The following is an 18,435-nucleotide window of genomic DNA, read 5'->3' on the forward strand; positions in this document are numbered from 1 at the left end:
ATAATAAAAAAATGCGCATTTTATTGTTAATGTATCGCATGTCGACGATAATTTTATGTGATACGAGTGTTGCTATGTTGCGCCCACGCGTTTCCGTTATAATTAAATTAAACTTGTAAATATGACAACCTTGGTGAAACAATTAGAGGAGTACAAAGACGATTGGTATTTTCTGTTAAGAGGGACAATTCACGTTTGTGTAATTAACATGGGCCTACCGGAGCGGAACACAATTCAAAAAAAGAGGAAATTAAGATAGTTTGCTCCACTTATTGGATGCGCTTCTCGTAAATATGGAAACTCACCGATGTGTACTTAAATGTTAATATATATATATATATATATATATATATATATATATATATATATATATATATATATATATATATATATATATATATATATAAGCGTGATTGTGTTTGAAAGATATTTGGAGATTTCTAGAAGATAACGACGTGCCTATCTATACCATCGACTTAAAACTGAGCTACTTTATCAAAAGAGGAGGGGTGGAAGATGAGGGGGGGCGGTCGAACACCAAACACTAGAGGCCATAAAAAAACAATTCCATAACCAACCGCTACATAAATTGGGACTATATCGATCTCAAAAACACAGAATTGGCATCACGCAATCCATTTGTATATTGGTACATTTAATAGTTCTTTTCAAATGTCGAATTTATCGTGTATGCCTGTTGTGAAAAGTTTTTGAGTTTTCAGCGGCTTGTTTTCAGAAACTAAAAAACAACTGTTCTACAAACTGAACAATGCCTAAATAAACTGAGAATAGATCAATCGTTTTGGACATCAATCTCATGTCCCATGTCGCTTTAATTATAAAGGTTAATCTTTAAGGACGAAACCCATCAGCCAATCATTACAGTTTCAAAAAGAATGAAATTGCTGTCAAATGTCGTCCACGGTGCTTTTTAAATAGCTTTGACGATCAGGATTACACTAAATGTTCTTGAATATTCAGTAATACGAATTGTTTGCAAAAAACCTAATACATGTAAATTACCTTAAAGCTCCAGAGAGTACAAAAAAGGTGTAGAAGCAAATGTGTATGTGAAAACACTTGTTGAATGTACACGCATATATTATTTGGCTTACATTGGGCTTAGATTTCGATAGCTTTCATTCGTAATTTCAAACAATGCGACATACATTGACTAAGGATGTAGCTGCAATTTTGAAAAAATCCTTGATATGTTTATTATTCAAATGTGCTTGGAATGCGATACTGTTAACCGCTACGTCGAGCCCAGAATAGCTGCCTGATGTATGCATATGGAGTACGTTGGGTGCAGCATTTTCTTCATTTAACTCATACATGTATATTGATAGCATGCCAAATTTTATGGAAATGTATATACGCAGATAAGCCATTAATAGATCTGTTATCGATCAGTGCATTCAGCAGCTGCAGCTTATCGCATTGATAAGCCAGTTTGTAAAAATGTATGTAGATTTGATTGAAATATAACTTGGCTACATTGAAAAACCCGACGTTACTTTTGATTTGCTGCTTGATGACATGGTAGTATTGGTATATATGTGTATGGGTAGTAGAAATAAAAGAGGAAATTGTTTTAGTTTTTGTTGAGGTTTTCACTATTGCTTTAAATCGTATTACTGCCAGTAGTTCTTGTTGCAGCAACAGCACAATTATTAGTATAAGTAGAGGGAAATAAGAAGTATCAACATTGCAGAAACAATAGAAGTAACATAAGTGGACGTGTTTGTTTGTTTTTGTTTTTTCAATGATTTTTTATTTTACTTTAAGAATTTAATTCCCCTGTTACAGGACAAGCCGTTTCGAAGCGTGTCAGTATCAGATTTCCAAAGTCATCTGTCGCGTTCTAAAAGCGTCGCAGATATGTTAAAGATTTTCTTCGATGATCCGAACCTAACGGAGGAGCAAGTGCGCCAGATAATGTTTATGAAGAGCCACCAGGGGTTGTATGCGTCCAATGGGGAGACGTCGTCTCGGCGAGGACACATGATGAGCGACCTCGGATCAAACAGTACGTGCGAACTTGGATATTACATTTTTTGTGTCTTTTTTCGGTGTGACTGTCGAATCAATGGTTTGACCTTTATTGACCGACAACACAATTTCTGAGAAGTTTTACCGCCAGAAGGCAAGAATGAATTAAATTATACTACTACATGTGCTAAATTGCAATATATGAGGATTGAATATTGAGTGTTGAACCTATATCGTAGCCAAATTTCGGGAAGAATCTGTCAATGACATTAGGGGGGGGGGGCTTATTTGGTTTCTTTTTAGATATACGGACACGCCGTTTGAAGCGCCATTGTTGACTCTTTTCGGTTTTTGTTCTCTTTGCAGATATGGACGAAGCTTTCAAGCATTACCGGGAAGTTGAAGCAAGCCCTGCTGCCGGCTGTGAACCAAAGCCGGAAGTGGAACGAATGGATGACCATCAACACGAGCTGGGGCCCCGCACCTTCTTGCCTTCGTGTACCATCGTGCACCGGTGTAGGAACACCACTTCTTGTTGTCCGAAGGGGTTTGAATGCGTCCCAAAAAAGGAGAACGGAATCCAAATAATCGACCGCTACTTTATGGTCAGTAATCTGTGAGATATACAGTTTAGCTTGAATCAATTTAGTGTTTGCATCGATTGCATCAAAAGCCTTTCGATCATTGAAGCGCTATTGAGTCTGTGTGATGGGTAAAGCCATTGCATATTGAAGAAATTTCGTGAATAGTTCCAGAATTGAAATCAAGCCCCTGATCGTCAACCATTTAAACTGCAATGAACAATAATAATTCAAAACGAACATGCTTTTTGGCCCTGATTCAAAGCAGAATATTTTTTTCCAAACGTCAACAACACGAATGAAGACATAAATAATACATAAGGCCGTTTTAAAGATAACGCTATCGGTATGCATTGACTGAGTAACCCCTTTTATTGACCATAAGTTGTTTTGGGATAAATATCATATCAGCTAAGTATGAATAGCAATAACTGAAAAACAAATATATCGTTTTATTTTTATCATGCTGTAAGTTCGTGGAAACTGTATGTCACTCCTATATAAACATGAAGCTGATGCATGTTTACGGAGAGATAATGTAAATCATGTAAAGTTTCTTATCTTCCGATTTCCATCAAAAAGATCCGCTCATTGTCTCTTATATGAAATATGTTGATACGCTGACCTTGTTTATATCTGCAATGGAAAGTTGTATATATCACGGAGCTGTTAATCTGCCGTTTATCGTTGCAGGTTTTAGAGGCCGTCCCTGGGTCAGATAGAATGAAGCCTGCCAGCAAAGATTTTATCTATGCCAAGAGCTACCAGAATCACACGGCCTGCGAATGCGTTAAAGTGGAGTTCACGTCGAAGTAAGCTCACTTCAAAACATACACTATTAAAATTGTATTGTGGGCCATGTAATTAATATACAAACGATTCGAATATGAGCTGGAAATTCAATGAAACTTTCAAGACTGGTGAAATCACCTTATAAAACTCTATGTAATAAGTTTTACCGCAGTCCCACCCGCCCCCCCCCCCCCCCCAAACAAAATCCCAATTATTTCTTTAATGCTTAATTTTTCACTTTAGTGGTTTTATTTCAGTTGTTAGTTTTAATTGAATAAAATATGTATCGGTTTTATTGGTATCGTTCTTAATATACATCATTTATTGCATCCAATTTGCTATGATTGTAACACTTTCATTGCAGCTGTGCAAAGTTTTGCCCACACTCGTTTAAAAAAGAGCGACCGGGTCGGGACTGCATATGCGACTGTCGACATCAACATCGGAAGTGTCAGAAAATCATGCACGGGCAACAAGCATTGGACGAAGAAGATTTAGTGTAGGTTTAAATAAGTCTTGACTAACCGTCTAGTTGCCCCTTATGAGTTGTGAGTTATCTCGCCTTTAGTTGATAATATATTCTGAATATTGTTTAACCTTTGAATATCCACACAATTGTACCACAGCTTTCATATATCATAATAACGATTTTAATTGTACCGGTACTGTAAAGGAGCTGGTTATTAAATTGTTTTATCACAGCTTCTTGAAATGAAGAATGAGCACGCTCGAATTAAAGTTTCATTTTATATGTATTTTGTATAGTCAATATCATATAGTTTATTTGTGAATGCGATCAAATATTTACTGTTTGTGTATTTTAACTTTCAGGTGCATAAAAGAAGGCAAGTGCATAGTTCCGGAATGCTACGCAGGCGAGTTTAACGTTGCAAACGGTTTCTGTCCGTTCAGCACCCGCCGCAAACGAGACCGAGACAGGCTTTAGAGAATTCGGGGGAGTTGTTTATAGGGATCCGGACCACAGTGGACACTACCATCGCTTGCCCACCGATTACCTTCCATTCGCGATTGTACAGGGCTCAGAAAGAAGCCCCAGCTCACGTAAATGAACTCACGACACCAAACACATTCAAAACTCAACGCGCACTACCATCTTCATTTTCCGTGTGGTATTGCGTTGAATCATCAGTTGCAAACAGGTCGCCTCTCCATACATAGGCACGAAAATAGTTCCCATTATTTTAATAAAAATAATGTGTGGATCAATACATAATTATGTAATTATCACATTGACATTCGTGTATATGCATGCGATCCATAAACTCAGCTTTAATATGCATCATGATTACATTTTACAAGAATCTGGTCATTGAGCCCATCGCGGAGGCGTATGTAGGGAGCAACGAACGGCAACTCTGCATTGAGATAATCCGCAATTGTGAAAACTAAGTAAAGCTTTTCTCAGATGCAAGAAAAGAATTGTTTAGACGAAACGTGTTTTGTGCTGCCTTATCTTCTTGCGCAAAAGATGAACTGTAAGGGTATAGCCAAAGTGTACTAGACCTTGAATACATTGTTTCGGTAGCAGAGCGGAGACGGATACCGTCTCATGCACTATGCATGATATGGATTAAATATTTATACTAAGCATCGCATTTGTACCGCTTACATGGGTCATCGCTTCATCTGTATATAGTGTACTAAGTTATTTGTGTCAAATGTTATTGACGTTGTCCAGCGTCTTATAAGCTGCAGAATGCTGAATATGGGGACGCGAGATTATGAAGACATTTTGGACGACAACACACAATTATTACCTATAAACGAGATCGGTTGTGGTTTGGTTTTCATCGCATATTGTTATACGTCAGGTCATACAACGGGGCGTACTGTGTGGATACATTGTCTTTTAAATTATGTTTTGACGAGAAAAAACATTTATGTATGTGCGTTTACTACTACCGGTATATAATGTACCTTCGATTTTTTTGTGTTAAAACATGTGTTGAATACGTGAAACAGAAAATAAACTAATTCAAAAGACTCCGTCTTCTTGTTGTGGGATACGCAGTCCATATGCAAAACTAAAATTTGCATGAAGTAAATTATTTATAAAAACTAGAATTTTTAGTGAATTATACAAAAAGACACCACATGCTTACAGTTTTAACAAAGATTCAGCAATGAAAACAATTTACTGTTACTGCCATTTGTCAACAAAGTATGGCATTCGCGTTAGCCTATCAAGATAACATTTCCACATGCTTATTGTGCCTTAAACACCCTCTCATGGAGGTTAATACATGTGCAAATTTATTTCGGACTCTGACAATATATAGTGGCGTTAGCTATTATTTCATCTGAAAAGTAGTATAGTGTAATATGTAAACAATACGGAAATGCCTATTTATGCGTGACCGTTCATTATACAGTTAGAATTTTCTATCAATTTTGTACAAGAATCGTTGTAAAATTTTAAGTATAGATGCCTTCATCTATTCACGTCGCATTGTAGTTTTTCATGAGTCATCTATAAGCGCAGAAAGGTATTATGACATCAGTAAATAGGATTGCCTGACCCCAGATCCAAACAAACGTGTAACTACGAACAAAACTCAGGTAGCCATTTACAACCAAGCCCAAACACACGTTTTCGTACATTCCTGAAGTTCATCGAAAAATTAAACAAATCTAGTTGATCCCCATAACAGTTAGGACGTCGTTTTATAGATTATAAATCTGTTTATAATGTAACAGTAAAACAGTGTGGGCCTTAAATGTGCGCTGAGACTTAAACGCCTAGATTAAACTCTGAAATATACGTCAAAATAATATATAACAGATTTAATACGGAATACATTTAAAATTTAAAATAATAAGCTTTTTGAGCTTTAAACATGTGTTTTATTTACTACTTGTCTTGAAATTTGTCTTTGCAAACAAGAGAACCGTTTGGATCATGAAAGGCTCACCTTAGAAACAAACTTATTGGTATAATACTTGCGTCCCTCGTTTAAGGATACTTTTGACACAAGCGGCTTAATTTGAACAAATCTAGCTATGCATGTTTTCATAAATATATTTCACATTACGGTTGTTGCAAATTGCATGAAATCAGGTTTGTAGTGTGTGAGGGTATTATTTTTAGTCAACAAATTCGTTGAATTTATATCCGAATCCGCAAAATCAAGTGTGTTTATGGATTGGTACAAAAAATGTTGTTAGAGTAAGGTTGTACAATTTATTATTTTAAACTCATTTGAACCTATGATGCTGCAGGCAATAAAATCATGTAAGTGAGATAAAGCCCTGAAAAGATACATTATACACAAACACAATGATTATTTTTTAAAGAAAGTGTTTTGTTATGATTCGTGTACATGGAACTTATCCACATTAATATCTATACACTCATGTTTTATATTTCATATTGAAAGCTTATGGAGTTTCTGAGATATCGCCCTGAAAAGATTGTGACAGACGGACGTACCTAAGGACGGTCGGACGGACGGATGGGCAACGCAAAAACTATATCTTACCGCATTTAATATGCGTGGGATAATAATTGTGTAATCTAACGCTATGTCGGCTAGGTATAAAGTTTACGCACACATTTTGTGAAATATATCCCTTCAAACGCAAATTGTTGGGCGGAAATGGTTTTTATAGTTATTTTCTTTCACACTACATTTAAGCTACCTTAACACAAAACATAATGTATCTACCCAAACTGAAGTTCTTGACCAGAAACCGTTTTGCCTATTTCTGAGTTAAGTGCCATTTGCCGTTTCTAGACTCAAATGTACTTCAATACTAGCTCTGCATATAAGCAACATACTCACAAAATGTAAGTGCAATACCATCATCGAAATACAACCAATTAAACGGAATCCACTGTACAGTGACATTGACCTTTACTTGACATGCCCCATATTCAATCAAAAAGTAAAGACCCATACCAGCTTGCTATATCCGAAGTGTTTTCCAGATCGGTAAATTCAAACACAAATAACTGAGAGTTAATCACACGTTTGCTGCTTTTAAATCAGTGATCATGACCTTGATCCGATTGGACCCATATTCAATTCTAAGTAAGTCTACATTTAATCTATCAACACAAAAATTCAGTGCAATATTTTCATAAGTAAAGTGAGTTAAAATTGTTTTTCTTTTGTTAGTTTACAGTAAACTTGAAAACGACCCGATAGAATTTTGAGGATAGCCCATACACCCACATTAGTAAATACCGTTGTATGTCTTTTCTGGAATATGATCTAATTTATATAGAATAACCAAGTATAATAATACATCCCAGTCATTGACCGTATAATGTTTCCTAAATACAATCTGCTTTTATTGTCACTGTTTTACTTCAGAACAATGACCGCTTAAAAAACCTAAAACTTCACGTGTCAAACGTTTGATATTTTATTAATCTTATTATTCATTTGGTTCATCTTTACTGTGGTATCATTGTAAGATCTGAAAACTCTTATATTTTGATGGGGGTTAGGCCATAGAACGTCACTGCTTGTTGTTTAGCTAGGGGGGTTGTGTTCCATCCCTTCGTTGTTTTGGCCAATTTCACACTCGAGTGTGACTGGTCGTCACCTTACAAGATAAGATCATATTGTGTCCTACACATCACATGACCCGATCAAAATTAAAAGTATGTATGGAAAATAAAAAATCTAGTATTGAAGCCACTTTTGAAACATCTTTTATACCTTTTCATGAGTCTAAAAGTACATGTTCATGGTTGCTTGGGAATTACCGTTGTTCATGTCATTGTGCTACATGGATTACGAAATACTATCACACCCAATAGCTATCTCATGACATTTTGCCACATTATATTGTAAGCACATTATATCACCGGGGAAATGCAATTATGCACGTAATTGACTTTGAGAAGAGTGTAGAAAACATTTTTTTTAAAGCGCCCATTTGTTTGAAAACCTAAATATACACACATGACAGCTTAATGTGAAATTCTTTTAATAGTAGCAGTTGCTTTTAATGGTAACCTAGGACCTTTCATTTACACACTACACGTCTATATGCGGTCATAAGAAGGACCTGAATGCCGTCACGTGACGTGATCAGACCGAGTTCAGGCCATTAGTGGTCTGGTATGTGTATTTATCCACATTTAATAACGTAATTCAGCGAGGTTGTGAATCAAACTGAACTGGTATTATTAACGATGCATATTTATAATAAACACAAATTTAACATTTTTGATTTCAAGATCGACACCTGCTGTGGCTAAAACTTGCTGTTTGGTTTTATGTAACTACACATATGAAGAATCATATGGCTACAGTCTGTTCCTTTTTGCTTTCTATAATCTTACATATTTGTTATGCCATGTCATACTTGGGCGATCCCGGTCCTAATCAAAAAGGTTCCAATTATCAGATATTGTGTTCAACTGAGGGTATATATAGTCCTAGTGAGAACGCGTTATTACACTTAGTGTTGACCATGTGAACTTGAGTCTTGTGAGGAGGAAGCACCTCCTAATTAAAATTGCATTATTATGACCAAGTGCATCGTAGTTTGGATTTTAGCAATTTATCAACTATAGCAGCTGAAGACTTCCATTATTATTTTATTGGACGCCTAGATGATGTGCGGCGGTCTATATGGAATTATCTTTTTTGTGTCTTGTCCTCACGTAAGATTTTAAAGATATGGAAAGTTTGCACACTTTATGTATGTACATTCAAGTTGTGTTTTCTCGAAATAATGATCAATCCCATATGTGATGTCAATGAATTATTTTGCAGACCAAAATAGCTTTGAAAACAGTTGCTCTCGAAAAAGAACATAAACGATAAATTATATGAATATTTGGAAAAGTCACTGCGTTATTATCACTTGGAACATCGCACACAGGTCTGGCTGCAGCAACCCATTGGCGTTTGTGCATTATGTATCGAATCATGTTCATTTTGCATTAAAGGTGGATAGTTTGAAAAAAAAATCAAAAAAATATTGTGCTCATATCGATTTTTGTATTAATATCCATCGAATATCCGCGAAGTATTATGTACGTTACTTTATTAATAGTTGTATCCTTTTTGATCTTTTAAATAGCTGAATTTCGGAAATATTATATGTCTATTTTCATTTTTCTTTTCGATTGTGGACTAGATACTTGTTCATAAATGTAAGGATTTGATATTTTTATTGTTAAATGCTTAATTTGACGTCAAACGACGGACATTTATAAGGGCATAACTTGAAGTGATAAGACTTTATTTTTTATTTACTTTACACACAAAAAACGAGAGATGAGTAGAAATGTGCCTGAAATACCCTCCACAGAATACCATTTTGTCAGAGGGCATTCGCTGTTGAGTTATCATTACTGGTTTAGCAAATTTACAAGCTTACTTCATACGAAATTCAATCTCGATTAATTCATATTTTACAGCAGATACGCACTGGAAAACATTAATACATGAACATCTTCAATATAAATTCGTTTTAAATGTTGAAACTATGAAAATTGGTTGTTCTGCTCTGCACTTCCCCTTAATGATATGTACATGTACACGTTACTACCACTTATTTATCTAAAGACACTCTCCGGACAAAATTCTAGTACAGAAACTTATAATGGGCAATATCTCTTTAACTATCCAAGCCAAAGTTATGGCCATTCAGCACTTCATTAACTTCCGATGAGATAAGCGTGTACAGCCATTTTAAAGTTGATACCTCGTATGGTTTTCTAGATAATTTATGCTCTAGACAAAAGTTCAATAGGAAATATATTAAGGACGATGAGATATTTCTTCTTTGTAGGTTTTAAATTTATAACTGTTTAATTTTTCAAGATATGCTACGGACAGAATGTAATTACAAAAAACAAAGGCATTCACTCTAAAATATGGGAGCTTAGTTGTAATTGTGTGCAGTACACTTCTTCTTCCCAATAAGTTTCAAGTCGGAATCGCATTAAGTTTTTTTAAGATATACTATACATAGAGCTAGACAATGCCTAAATTGAAAAAGGGGCAAACTATTTTATTATTAAATCACGAAGAACAATGTTTAAATGTTGAACGTTGAAGAGTGTAGAACAACGCCTTTGGTCTCGTTTTGGTGAACTGACAGACAGACGGAGAGACATCCATGGTGATTATAGTAAACCTCCTTTTAAACCGTATCGAGCGGATGGGAATAATAAGGTACTATTCTGTGAAGGCAATGTATATACATGTAATACCTAATTGATGTATTGTTGAGTATTGCAATGGTGTCAACATATCAATGAGAATTCACATATTGCAGCATTTATCCGTAAGCATTCACACGATCTCTCGGTGTAATACCAAGTTGCGAAATAGTTAAACTCAGGAACATACTTTGAGGTACGTTTTGAGAATAAGATATCTTTTAACAAATATTTTTTTATGAAAGAAGGATTTATGAATTCTAGTTGTATGACTATCCGAAAATATATTCTGTATTTTGCATCTGTTGAGCAAGATATGTATGCAACTTAAATATATGGACACCTAAAAGCTATTGGGAATTGAAAAAAGAAGGCCATCAATTTAAATTATAATTTACATTATGAAAACATTATTAACCCGTATACTTCCAATTTATTGTATTATTCCATTATTTTACCATTATTTTAAATAAAGTGCTAGATATTGGCAGCGCGGGCAAATGTCAAAGCAAGTGCTATTTTCTATAACGTCACTGCACTTCTTGAACAGATCCAACAATTTACCACAAATTATTTCGACTTGTTAAAAAATTGAATATTTTTTGCAACAAATTAACAATCAGAAAAGCATCACCTGTTAAAAGTAATGGTAATAATCACTCCTTACGTCCTTTGCGTCGTATTATACAATGTTAAATACCACCCGTTTGCGGCTTTGTTTCAATGGCTTTCTTGTATAGAAATCTTGAACAAGAACGTCAAAATACCCGTGTGCTTTTTATCGCATGTGCAATTTATGTTATTGAGAGAATATTTTAAATAAAACGTGAGATCATTATTTAAGGTCGGTGCAGCGTGTGGATGTTTTTGCGATGTTCGGACCCTCTGTCCGTCCGTTTTATTATATGCACATGTTGCATCGACCCGTACACTTTCCCAAACTTCATTTATTTACTGACACGTGTTTTGGTCCTTAACACGTTTAATTGATTGTCCTTACAAGGTTATTTTCTTAATGAACTGACACATAGATCGTCAATCCTCAGTTGGTCTACCTATATGTCTAATTGATATGATTTCGTGACACATTGTTCTTTGTTTTTGAAACAGCAAGAAATTAATCTGTTATTCGACTGAATTATCTTTCCCAATCTTTGTTTCGAAATGAATACTAATTTTAATGAATTCCATTGTATTGCAATTTTACATACAAGATAAGTATTGATGCAAAGCTTCAAAGGGCGTCGGGAATTTTAGTGTAAAAGGCACTCAATGAAGTTACATGGAATGATTTTTTTTCTACTGTTAATATTAATATATTCGCCGATTATTTTAAACAAAATAGAAAAAGATACAGGTATAACCATTATCTATAATTTTTTGTTATAGCCCCCAAATAACCATTATTTATGATGTTGTGTTATAACCCCCAAATAACCAGTATCTATGATTTTATGTTGTAACCCCAAAATATTTCATAGTTCATTTTATTTACATTGGTTTCCTTTTTTTACTGGCATTCGTGTGCAGTTTTCATTAATGGAACAGAACTGTGTAGGTTTTAAAAAGTCTGCTTCATCTTGTAAGCGTAATTTTATATTTTTTTCAACTTCAAGAGGAGACGATTCTGAACTTATTCTTACGTTGCTCATTTACGATAGGGGTTGAGTACTCATTGATATGAGAACACTGTAAAAGTTTGAAAAAAAATTGAATGAAAACTGTAAATTGCATAAAGAAGCTGCATTTCAAAATACTTTGAAATTCAGTAAAAGATCATAATAGATTTATTGCTCCGATATTCATCATTTTCAATAGGGTTCGAGTAATACTGATATAAAAATACTTAACAAGTTTGGAAAGATTCAGACGAAAGTTGTGAAATCTTTTATATAAGTGGAAATTATTTATTTTGTCAAATTTAATAGAAACAAAATCTGGACTTATTGTCCCGATGTTTCTCATTTTAAATGAGGTAAAAATGCTCATTGATATGAAGACACTGTACGTTTGGAAAGAATCAGATGAAAAATGTTGACATTATCACCTAACCAAGCAGTTTATGGTCCGATATCGCTCATATAGAGTTTGGGTTGGGTCCTCATTAATAAAAAAAAATGGGCAAGTTTGGGAACAATCGGATGAAAATTTTGGACTTCGAACAACGATTTCAAAATTTCTCAACTTCTAAGGAAGCTAACTATGGACGTAATGGTCGGATAATGCTAAAGGGCCCATACCACCTGGATAGTTTTACGTGTCGCGGTTCGCGCTCTTTATTTGGTTCTTAAAAAAAACTCCGAGGAGTGCTTGACTCTAGGGAAACGGGTTGCTGGGACACAGCTCCTCCTTAATAACCGGCTGCTTTCTTTATCGCAACTCATTGTTACAATCAATAATACGTGTCGCGCTTCTTGCTCTATATGTGGTAGGGATAGTACTTAGGGCCTATGATAGACAACCATAAAAATACATGGATGTGTTGTTTGCATTTATTTGTTAAAATAAAAACACCTGTATTTTTTATAAGATATTTAAGTGATGTAAGAAATTTTAATTAGCTTTGTCACCACGCGGCATCCATTAATTTTAATACAAATGTCCAATTGTAGTTAAATGGATTTTAAAATGTCTACATAAAATAAAGCTTTATTATATTTATTAACCTGACTGAAAAAAATTGTCAGCCGCCGAACTGTTCCGTTCTTGCCGGAACCCGGGATTGAATCGATGCCTTTAGATGATTGTTGCGTAAACAATTCAGTCTAACGCTCTCCCAACTGAGCTATTCCGGCTGACATCATTTATGTACTGCTTTTTGGTACAGTTGTTTATAGCGATCGTTATTATATGTCTATTAATAAACTAATACATTGTACATTTACGTACCACTACGCCTTCCAATAAACTTGCTTGCGCGATAGGTCATCAAATATCGTACTACATTGATACTCCACTAAATAAGCAATTTAGAAAACCACAAAATTAATATATTTTGATTATGTTTTGTTTTTATACAAAACCAGAAAGTTTCGCGTATTTGCCCAGTCCCTGTGATCTTTCCCCTGTGATCAGTTGTGGATCAGTTATTAATTAAAACAATTAGCTTTGCATTATTGGCAATAAATATTGTAATAAATGTAATACGCACAAATGCAGTACTTATTTACACTAATTTAAACAAAACATCACCACTATGCAAGATATTCTTAAAACAAAAATATATACATTGATACGTAAAATAACTTCTCCTCCCATAAGCGAAAATAAAATGCATAACATACTAGTCGCCGCTCTCCAGAGCGACGCCAATAATAAGAGGCGAGAGAACGGCGCAGAATAATGCAAGTGGAACAGTTCTAGCAAACGCATTTAGGTTATATAATGCTGTCATTTTGTATTATTAATTGTTGAACGACACATGACCATTCTTTACTGTAAAATATGTAGGTTTAACCAGAATTAATAAAAAAATGATATTTTTATTTCACTTTACCAAGTTAAGGTGCGGCAAATCCGATAAACATATGATCAATCATGTATTTGTTATGGCATAAACGTGTCCAGTATAATTATGGCGCGGATACTTCATCGGCATAGTGATTTGCGACAGCATCATTCGAAATGTAGTATGAAGAAATGGTAATTTAAGACCCAGCACTTTTTAGAAGAATAATGTCAAAGCCAAAATAAATAACGCTTACGTTTTGAGTTTATTTCTTTTCAAAGTACTACGAGTAACCGTTATGAAAGCGCTGAAGGCACTGAAGTTGTTCCCTATTGCATAATCTTAGACGCAACTGAGTTTTCAAAATTATGTTATAGCTTTTTCTATATATTTATATATAAGTTTGAAATGAACCCAACCCATTCAAATGAATAAAGAGGGTTCTGCAAGCACAGGACCAGATGTGGGTACACTGTTTATCCTCATATTTATGTTATAGAGATAACTAAGACAAAATAACAACAATACGTCTGTTTTTTTCGCAATTGGATGATGCACTGGCAACCATCTTTAGAATTGTGGTTGCCTTGCTAAAGAATAACAAGTCTAGAATCATGTACATGTTTTGTTATGTGTATCTATTACTTTATATATTTTCTTTAAATTATTGCGCAACAATTTTGCCGACATGATAGACGTAATGCACCACGTTTTGTTGTGAGCCGGAATTGAATCATATCCTAGGCCAAATATATACACAGTCGCCAATTTGTATTCCATGTATATTTTGATTGAGTTGTTTCAGGCTTTGAAAAAGCAAGTTGTCGTGCATTTGAGCCCAACTGTAGACAACTTTTGAAATATAGTTTCCTGGGCTTAAATCTACTGGCCCCAGGCTAACTGGCAACAACTAAACCTGAAAGTTATTCATGATGTAAGATCTGACTGTCTATTGAACTCATTCAATTTGCAAGTCTGAAAACATAAAAGGGACCTTTTCACGTTTTGGTAAATTGACAAAATGAAACGATTTAATAATCTGGAGAGTTCTGTTGTTGTCGTTATATTTTATCATACTACGAGGATTGCTTATATAAAGTAAAATACATCTCTCATTGCATGAGCACGGATGGCCGAGTGTTCTAAACGATAGCCTTTTATTCCTGGGGTCAGTGGTTCGAGCCCAGTTAAGGGTAACTTTTTTGTTTCTTTAATTCTATTCTTGTTTTTTTAATGGAGCTTTTAATATCCAATGTTCACATTTTACAATATTAAGCATCTAATGACAAACTGTGAAAAGGCCTCTTTCAATGTGCATATGCATTTATTGTTATCACAGTGCCAGAGACTCTCTTTAAACGAAAACCACCATTAAATCAGAAAGTGTCGTCCTTGATTAGCATGTACGCACTGCACAGGCTAATCAGTGTGCACAGGACACCACTTATTCGACATGCATTAAACCCCGTTTTCCCTGAACGCAGCCAATATGTAAAAACTGGCCAATGTCTTCGCACAACCTGTTAAACACTATTGATTACAAACACACACACACACTGTCTGTAGGGTACCAGTGGTGAAGTATCAACAGGCAAATCTGTGTGCACAGGCAGATGCGGTGGTTATCGTTCTTAGCGTAGTTAAGAGCAGACCGACTTAAATTTTATGGCAGTTACATTAGTTGTTCGCGAGCGAACAACTACAAATTATGACCGCTGAAATAAATAGAAGTTCGAACATTTTTTCCTTTCGCTTAGATATATGTTGAATTGAAATGAATGGTTTGGGAAGCTTAATATGAACTGATCAATGCATTTTGGTAGTTTTACATGAACATGTCTTACATATTTAGACCAATTTGTAATTGATCACGCATAATGAGGAGCACAATATAAGAAATGTTTACATATGTATCTTTTTCGTTTCGAATTCTTAAAGTTCAGGCGTCCAAGTTCACCATAGACGAACTCGTTTTGAACGCATCTTGTAACGCGAAGTATTTGCCTACACTATTGCAAATGAACCCTTTTAATAAATAAGTCTTTGAAAAGAACCTACACTTCGCTTCCTAGTTATGAATTGAAGTTGTGCGTTTATCAAAAAGACATACATGTAGTTAATGACGAATTGGCATGTTGGTAAATTTATACAAAGATTGTAATAAGTGTAGAAATAAATTTTAAAGCATCTCCTTCAAGAGTGTTTTCTGCGTCACTTAATGAACCAGCAGTTGTGAATAAAATGTCGATATAGTTGAATCGAATTACAATATCAATGGTTGTTTTGTCGTTATTATTAAATGTATTGGTAAAGGGGTTACTGCCTTTACAAAAATCTTAATTTTCGACTTTTCATTATTTACCACAAGTTTACATTTGTGACAGTAATCGTTTTATAGATCCAAGTCGTTTTGTAATTATTCAGCGATACTTCCAAACATTATCATATATTAGGCGTACAATAAAGTTAAAAAAGATTTGACACCGATATATGATTTCGTTCGTGTTGAATTCAGCTTACAAGTGATTAACATATAATGAAAACAAAAATTGCAATAACCATTCACCCTGTCTTACACCAAGCATGCATTCAAAGCTGTCGATCAACATAGTCCCATGTTTAACTTTTGATAGCGGGCGTTATACATCGATTTAATTAAATTAAGAATTTTACTTCGTAAACCCAACTGATTTAATTTATACAATAGATCTAACAACGAGATAAACAATTATTGGTAACGACGTATAAATTTGCTTTAAGTTGCAAATAAAAACATTATTAACTTACAAGTTCGTTTGACGAGAACTTCCGCGTTGCAACGACTTAATAAATCAATCAAAATAAAGCAGTTCGATTTACACAATAATAATTGTGGAAACGACAAAACTTCAAACCAACACATGCTATAGCTGCGTCACTTTATAATTAATGCGTCTATGTGTCAATGGCTAACTATGATAGCTATTTGTTATTAACACTAAGTACCGTAATAAGCACGGATGAAATTCACTTTTAAAAGCCCATTAACACTAAACCAACGAATTTTCCATACCATATTTTGAAAAATAAAGTTAACACATAAACAATCAATGTTCTTTATAGCCATAACCAAAATTTCAACGCTAGATGTGGTCTGGTTAACAAAATACAATTGCTCTTTTTTTGTATTTTGCCGGACAATATATTTAACCCATGTTCATGTGCCATATTAGTGATGTACATGTGTCGTATGAATAGATATCGTTGCGGGAAATTTTAATAAAATTTATTGTGCCACAAAAACGAGCATTTTGTATCTCGTTTAATTATTATTTTTCCATACCACATCTAGCGTTCAATTGTTGGCTTTAGCTATAAGGAACACTGATTTGTTTATGGGTTGACTTAATGTAACGTATTATTTTCCGACATATTCGTTGATTTTGAGTTGTTATGTTATTTTCAAGAAATTTTTTCTCGAACTTTGTTTTGAGTCAGACAAGTGTTAAGGACTAAGGATGTGCTCTCAAAGGTCCATACTTCGAACTCAGTTGAGATCAACAGCCTCTATACCTAATTGTTCGATAACATTTATAGATTATTTGTCATAAATATAGGATCTGACACGAGTTTTCATATCATACCATATTTTATAAAACGAGTTTAGGATTTTGTTAGTAAGCGAGCCTTTGGCCTGCTTACTAATGAATTTCCTGGGGGAGTTTAATAAAATATGGTATGATTTGAAAACTCGTGTCAGATCTTTTTTATCACATGCTTTTTAATGAGCACATTAAAAAAATATTTACGCAAACATAATGATAAATCCAGAATGTTGTTTACATTTCATGACGTCATTTGACGTTGCAACGTCATTTCAGCAAAATAACAAAATGCGATTGGTCTATCGAACGAAAATAAGCCAATGAAAACGCATAAAAAGTATATTACATGGGAAACATGGTATGTCATGTGATAGTAATAAATATAATAACTATGTAAGTGATAATTTATAACATATGGCATTTTGGTAATGAGAAATCGTTTGATGGTTTGATATTCCGGGATATTTAAACCCTATAAGGATTTACAAATTAGCATTCAGATAAAAAATCAATCATTTTTAAATGCTGCTGTCCGTTGATGATAACGGTTATGGAAATGTTGTTAATTGTGTACATGATGTTGATGGTGGTGGTTATGACGGTTAGTGCAACTATTACCATGAAAGTGTTGTTTCTCGTATAATTTTAAGATGATGATTATGAATATCCCGGAAGGGGATAAAAAGGATGTCCGTATAATCGCAATCCTTTTCGATTTTATTTCCGATCAAACCAAAAAAAACAACTAGTGTTTGGTTCGACATATTTATTTTGTTATTGCAAATAACATACGATAAAAGGATGTTATATAATCACAGTCATACAAACTAAACTATTGGTATTATTTGGACTATGTTATTTATATTACATAAATAGGATGCTATTTTT

General features: G+C 34.4%; 1 protein-coding gene across 2 annotated transcripts in view; it reads left to right on the plus strand.

Annotated features, from left to right (window-relative positions):
* Window positions 1–18,435, plus strand: part of LOC127875882 (uncharacterized) — a 223,695-nt gene that overhangs the window by 19,989 nt on the left and 185,271 nt on the right. The window contains exons 3-7 of one of the 2 annotated variants that reach the window (XR_008047491.1): window positions 1,810–2,029; window positions 2,359–2,597; window positions 3,267–3,385; window positions 3,730–3,864; window positions 4,197–4,381. Coding sequence is in view for 1 of the 2 variants with exons in the window: in XM_052420623.1 (XP_052276583.1) it covers window positions 1,810–2,029; window positions 2,359–2,597; window positions 3,267–3,385; window positions 3,730–3,864; window positions 4,197–4,311 (828 nt within the window). In the remaining variant the exon portion in view is untranslated. Of the gene's footprint in view, window positions 1–1,809; window positions 2,030–2,358; window positions 2,598–3,266; window positions 3,386–3,729; window positions 3,865–4,196; window positions 5,362–18,435 lie in introns of those variants that run through there. The other variant, XM_052420623.1, reaches the window with a different exon arrangement.

The sequence above is a fragment of the Dreissena polymorpha genome, chromosome 4 (assembly GCF_020536995.1).
Source record: "Dreissena polymorpha isolate Duluth1 chromosome 4, UMN_Dpol_1.0, whole genome shotgun sequence".
Lineage (NCBI taxonomy): Eukaryota > Metazoa > Mollusca > Bivalvia > Myida > Dreissenidae > Dreissena > Dreissena polymorpha.